This window comes from Sinocyclocheilus rhinocerous, unplaced genomic scaffold, assembly GCF_001515625.1.
Source record: "Sinocyclocheilus rhinocerous isolate Xijiao unplaced genomic scaffold, SAMN03320098_v1.1 scaffold576, whole genome shotgun sequence".
NCBI classification, from domain to species: domain Eukaryota; kingdom Metazoa; phylum Chordata; class Actinopteri; order Cypriniformes; family Cyprinidae; genus Sinocyclocheilus; species Sinocyclocheilus rhinocerous.
In genome coordinates, this window is record NW_015662167.1 from 3,377,587 (window position 1) to 3,384,612 (window position 7,026).

At 40.9% G+C, this 7,026-nt stretch overlaps 1 protein-coding gene across 2 annotated transcripts in view; it reads left to right on the forward strand.

Annotated features, from left to right (window-relative positions):
• Window positions 1-1,993: 1,993 nt before the first annotated feature.
• lrrc38b (leucine rich repeat containing 38b) overlaps window positions 1,994-7,026 on the forward strand; it is a 38,989-nt gene continuing 33,956 nt past the window's right edge. For both annotated transcript variants that reach the window (XR_001638397.1, XM_016537813.1), the window contains exon 1: window positions 1,994-3,084. Coding sequence is in view for 1 of the 2 variants with exons in the window: in XM_016537813.1 (XP_016393299.1) it covers window positions 2,457-3,084 (628 nt within the window). In the remaining variant the exon portion in view is untranslated. The remainder of the gene's footprint in view (window positions 3,085-7,026) is intronic.

Here is a 7,026-nt window from a genome sequence, read left to right on the forward strand (position 1 = left end):
TCCAAAAGCTTTTATCCAAAGTGAAACCATGAAAATGGAATTTGCATACAATAGTCAACATCTCACAAATTTACTATGAAAAAGGACCATGCCCCCATTAATTGTGAATACCTAATTGAATCGGTCACACCCACAGGATGTTGAATTGGAATGACAGGAAGTGCAATTCTAAGAAATTTAGCAGTCACACAATCTACATGTTGTGATGTATCGAATACTATTTCCTGGTCCAAGTCTCCTTAGTATTCTTAGTTAGAATACTATCTCAGCAGCTGTTTATGAGCACTGTTTATTTAAAGAACACCTTTAAGGTAAGCTTTTAAAAGTTCACATCTCATGGTGTTCACAACAGTCTCTGGCTCACGCCGTCCTGTACACCAATATTTTAATGATTCATACAAAATTAATCGCTGTCTGGCCATCTGAGATTTCAGCATGGAGATAGAAGTTAGGATCATGATTTTTCAGTAGTACTATTAGCACCATTTTTTGTATGCTTCTGTTAGCACCATTTTTTTTATTTTTTTTGCTTTTGGAATATAATGGAGTGATGATGGAGTATATATATGAATTCTAGACAATTACTTTTTTTCAATATGACAAATTCAATTTATGTAAAACTTGATGTGAAAGTTGCTAAGATCATTGTCTTCAAGAGGGAGGTTGGCACACACAAACACAGAGAATGTCCTTCTGCAAGATGTTTTAAAACCTGCCTTTATTCTGGATGAGTGCACTAAGCAGTGAGCTGTAAATTACAGTATTCACTCTAGGTCATGACTCTTTCAAATACCCTATTAGATTGCAGACTGATAGCTTTGTGACCCCATCATGCCATGTTTCACCTTACAATTCATATTATTTTCTGGTTTTCTTTGTACCGTGACCAAAGTCTGCTTTCCTAATTCCATTTACCTGTCTGGAGACACTGAAGGAGCTGTGTGAGAGTCTGACGCTGTCTAGCTCCTCCCTGCTGTCCTTTACTAAGCGGCAATGATTGAGTGAACTGCCTGGTGATAGCTAAATGAATAAAGACGTGCCCTTTGCTTCCAGAAACGTCCCTAATTAACTGTGGCACTGACGTCTGCTTAGTAAAATACAATAAAACAGGGCTGGGTCTGTGTGTTCCTTACTTCTGAAAAACTCTGATAATCGATTTTATGTCATATGAAGGTGAAGCCAAGAGAATTACTAGAATCTCTTATGTGGGTTCAAATGCTTTTCTGATTTTTTGACATACAGAATAGATTTTCATAAAGTGGAAGAGGCTAATAAAGGCTGATAAAAGAGCACAAAAACATGATCGCATGCAAAATCTGTTGCAATTTTTGCAACCGTTTATCTAACAAGGAAATGACATCACATGTTGAGTGCATGGTCGCCTCATCCCTCCATATTAAACAGCAAAGACAACACAGACGCATGCAAAATCTGTTGCAATTGTGTGACCGTTTATCTAACAAGGAAATGACATCACATGTTGAGTGCATGGTCGCCTCATCCCTCCATATTAAACAGCAAAGACAACACAGAACAAAAGCAGTGGAGTCCATGAGCCAGCATGCTGATAGACTTCCCCCTTTCCCCACGCCGGTCTCTAATCTGCATGCAGACAACTTCTTTGTGGATATTTGGATTTCCTCACCATAGCAACAGAGCTGCAAAACCGTGCTGTACAACCTCTCATCAGACACAGTCGTGCCTAGGCATCGCACGACGCGTGGGAGCCAGACGAAAGGGAGATAAGAAGAGGAAAAAGAGCGGGGAAGAGGACACCGCTGCCTAGTTCCTAATTCTCTGTGGGAATTCTCCTCATTAGGACCATGACAGCTCAGTTACAAAGTGCCAAGGGTCATATTCACAGCCGCCGGTCGAGCAATCATTCCTGTGCTCAGCTGAGGGACAAATGGAGAGATGCAACAATTTCTCTCTTTGCTCACCATGACAGAGCCTCTCTTCGCTGAATCCGTTTGTGTCAGACGGCGGTCTTCGATCAAGCTCGGGTTAATTGCGAGAGAGCAGCTGGAAGAGCCCCCCTCCTCTTCCACGCTGCCAATCTGTTCGTGCCTCTGATTTTCCACACATTCTGCTCTCTGGTCTCTGTTTACCTCTGTCTGCTGCTTTCTCCACCCCTTTCCCTCAGTCTCTCATGCTTTCGCGCTCCCTCCCACAGCTCGCTATCTCTCCTCCCCTCGTGCCTTTAAAGCCAGCAGTCTGCTCGTCACTCCAGGGCTGCTTGCTACATGATCTCTCGGAAAACAGCGTCCGCGTCTTGCTCGAGCCGCTTCATGTGCAAACCTTAAGATTTCTTGCCCAGGACGGCAGGATGCTCCTGCGCTGGCACTGATTCTCTGCTCAGTTTTCCCTTCCCCTCCCCTTTCCTAATCTCCTGCCCTCTGACCCTCATCCCTCTACCCCTGACCCTATTCCCTCTCTTTTCCCCCTCTTTCTTGACCATGTTGCCATGTGTTTACCGGCTCCAGCCTGTCCTTGCCTTGCTCTTCTTCGCTTTGTTCACTCAAGGGGAAAACTGTCCAGCAACCTGCCTTTGCCCAGACCCTCACACTGTGGACTGTAGCGGGCGTGGACTTACCCGTCTTCCAGATGAGATCCCCTTGGACGTGCGGAGGCTGCTGTTGGCGAACAACTGGATCCCACGGATTCCTTCGGATTTCCTCGTGCTCTACAGCGACCTGGTCTACCTGGACCTCCGTAACAACTCACTCTCGCACATTGAGCCAGGCACCCTTAGCACTTCCTCCAGGCTGGTTTTCCTGGACCTCGGTTGCAATAACCTGACCGAGATCCCCAAAGGGACTTTTGGGGAGTCGAGGAGCTTAATTAAGTTGCGCTTGGGCAACAACCCACATTTGAGCATGGTCAACGAAGATGCTTTCATGGGTCTTACCTCCTTGCGTGAACTAGAACTAGAACGCAATGCCCTGTCCGGGCTACAGGTGGGTGCCCTCAGCCAGCTTCCCTCTCTCAGGGTGGTAAGGTTAGAGGGCAACCCTTGGGTGTGCAACTGCAACTTTGCCAACCTGTTCACCTGGCTGGTGGAAAACAGTCACAAGCTTCCCAATGGTGAGTCTTTGAATCTGGCATCAACTATTGTAGCTTGTTGAACCTTGTCTCACTGTTGCATAAACGTTACTGTATGACAGGATTCTTTGCTATTTATATTACTCCAGATTAAACAAGGGACCTCTTCCTCTGATCTAAATATAGCTCTCTCTCCCACCCCCACAATGACTACAAGGGATTTCCAGAGTAATGACAGATAAATGAGGACAGCGCGGAAACAATGTGCGACCCCTTCAAGTATGCAGTGATGCCCTTATCCTCGACAGAGCTCACGTTTTGCATTCCGTATAGGAATGTGGTTTGTGATCGTTATACATGTTGTGCATGCCAAACACCTGCTTACACCTCGTGTCTGCAAACACCTCGGGTGTGATATACCAGCCGGTTATGGACATGCTATTTATATGGGAACTTTCTTACTGCGATGCTGTTCTGCTGTTCTTTGGGGTTACCGTGATGGAAATAACCTGTTTATCTGTGATTAGTTTGTTGTAGTGTTCACAGAGGTTAAAGTTATAGTGCACTCCAGAATATAAATTCTGTCATCATTTATTCAACTTCATAACTTTCTAAATCTGTATGACATTCTCCCATCTATGGAACATAAAATAATGAGAATTCTGAAGAATGTCTAAGTGATTTTTTGTACATACAGTGGAAGTCAGTGGGGTCCAATATTGTTTTAGACCATACTGACTTTCACATAATGGACAAGAACAGTTAAACATTTTTCAAAATATATTCTTTTTTGTTCCTCACAAGAAAGGGGTTTGGAATGACACAAATGTGAGTAATGATGACAGAATTTTCATTTTTGGCATTTAATTTTGATGTACTGATGAGTACTGTGGTTACACCATGTTTTGATTTGTTTTGACCATAATTGTACCATAATAATACCATGACACATGTGCATGGTAATCATTCAGTGTCATAATATATCATAGGAACCTAATAATACCCTCACTGTACAATGGTTACAGTACTGTTTTGTAAGGGTAGTTCAGTATAAAAAAGTCTGCTTGTTCTAAAAGCATAGAAAAAGCATATATAATCTCTTGTCTCAGACAGTCATAAAAAAACATTTTGTAGACTGAGAGAGAGAGAAAATTAAAGAGCATCATTCTCAGGAGAAGGGTCACAATGGGAAAAAAATCAGCTTATACAGAGATTCAGTTCACTGTCTGACAAATAAAGCTCAGTGTTGTTCTGTGAAGTAGATGATGGTGGAGATGGGAGCTGGGGAATTTCCACTGGACACTTTATTTAACATTCATCGACATAGCAAATAGCAAAAAGAAGCATTTTTACTTTCTGTGGATGCTTGTCTTTATATTGCTGAAAGCTGAATAGTAACAACATATTAGAGGTACTGTATATTTCTTACAAATAAAATAGCTGAAATAAAATATAAAAATAGAGCACAAACATTCAGTCATCATAATCGGTTTATTTTTTTCAATACAATGTTTACAGCCTTTCCACTGAAGTTGTGTTGCATTCTGTTCAAATAAATATTTTAATAATGTAGCAAACCCACAAGCAGCGTAAACTCATAAATCAGACAGTGAATAAAATGATCTCATCTCCCTCTATCTATCTACATGCTAGATTATTCCATAAGAGGACAGGGAGATTTACAACTTGAAATTGTATATACAATCGCAGTCATCATTTCTCTGTGGATAAGATGGAAAATAGATAACTCTGAACAAACATTATATCTAATGGGCAAACACCATGCGGCCCCAGAGCTCCATTATGTGTCATTTAGCTGAGCTGCTGGCGCTGTTTGTTTACATACGAACATGACCTTACTTTAGTGCAAGGAGAAGTTAAGAGCTGCTTATGGGGAGTAAACACGTGAGGGCTAATAAAAGACAGTCCTCATGAGTCTCATGAAACTTATAGGCCCTAGTCTTTAATAAAAGTTTCTGATGATTCAACCACAGTTAGCAGAAAATCATCTTGATTACCATATCACTGGGCCATTTTCATTGCATTCACATTTGCTATGCTAATGCACATTTTGATTCGGTCCTAGAAAAGATGTTTGTGGACTGGGTAAAATATGAGATCCCTCAGTGGCTCCGACAAATAAATTTATCATGGGCTTTCAAAGCAGTCATCAGAGGGTCATAATGAATTGTACGAGAGAAGGGAGCCAAGCTCACATCAGCATCAGTGTCAGCAGCAGACGGGGAGCCAAAAGCAAAGCCAAGCCTCCGGCATACCCGCCAACAGGCCCGCCGTAGATGCACTCTGAAATTGAGTTAGGAGCGCACATCTCACCTCATGTTTTCCACTTATTTCTGCATCACTGGGCTCTTATGACTTGAGGAATTCCGAGAGCAGCTGGTTATAACTACAAACAGCCTAGAATGACCTTTGCAGCGAACATAAACAGATGACTGGACTGTGCATGGACAGCAAGTCCTAACAGGCTATTTATCTGCCTGAAGATGGACCTCACTTATGTTGATATGATGAATGAGAGCATCACACTAATTCATTCAGATTGATAACTGATGTGTTGTGATCTAATCAACTACTGCTGCAATTATTGATTTGAATACAGCAGATTATACTTGGTGCATTGCATTTCTAGTCTAAGATATATGATAGTAAATTCTCCAGAGAAAGAGAGTAGAGAAACTGTATATGCTGCCTTAGGGTTTAGGAAAATGGAGTTTTAAATCAAATGAACATTAGCTCCTCTCCACATATCAGAGGAATGGTTTATTACCCTCTTGAACTCCTCATTTGAACCGCTGATCTCACCCGAGATGCTTTGTGTTGGTCAGAAATGCAATTAGCGAATGCATATCTGCAGCATCAGAGCTCACCGTGGATTATCCCCTTAATGAGAAGATGGATTTCCCAGCAGCAGGAACTATCAGTTATTCTATTTCTAGCTGCATGAAAAAAAAATGATAAGGGGAAATTAGGAGATTAGAAACTGAAAATATTACTGTAGATCATCCTCTCACCGTTCCTCAGGCTGTTACATTGTTTGATCTGATCTCACTAAAATAACACCCAAAGATGAGTTATTCACTAGCATTTTTCTTGTTATTTACATTTAGAGATGTCCTGCATTACCTGGCTGAAGGAATATTCTTTATCAGTTCCAATCAAATCTCCAATAGCTGCTGAAAATAAATTATAATCTGTCTAAAGATCTGTTGATTTGTCCATGTTTAAAATTGGTTTCTGTAATGGGCTTTGGACTTTGTCTTTCCCATATATTCAAATAATTATATTCATTAGAAACATTGCTGAACCCCCGAAGAATGACCATTTTATTCTTAACCTCTCTGCTATTGCACATTCATGTTTCAGATGCTATTATCTACCGCATACAAACTATGTTCAGATGAAATGTTAAGTATGCACTTAGGTTCAAGAGCATATGTGATTTGTATGCATGTGTTCAATACATAAGTACGTGACATCACTATGTTTGACAGATGGATACTCGGTTTGGAGAATGAGGGTGTCTAGATAATCCTCTGTTCAAGTTCAAATACTTTATTGTCATTCTAGCCTTACAACAAGTGTCTAGCAGAACGAAATTGCGTTTCTCCGAGCCCAGTGCTCAATGTGCATAATAGTGCAAGCATAATTAACAAAACCAACATTAAATAAACATAATATACATCACGGCAAACAAATAACATCATATACATTACTATACATCTTAAGGTAGTGCAAAAATGGGTGTATTGCACATGATTAAACTATGAGTATATAATCAATACTGCTCATAAATGTCAGAAAAGAAGAAACCAAATAAATGATTCAACCAATCTGTACATATATAACAGCAGTCCATCAGGTAGCAGCATAGGGAAGAATAACATAAATGAATCAATCAGTCCATACCTATGTATTAGGGGTCGACCGATTATCGGCCTGGCCGATATTAAGCATTTTTATGAT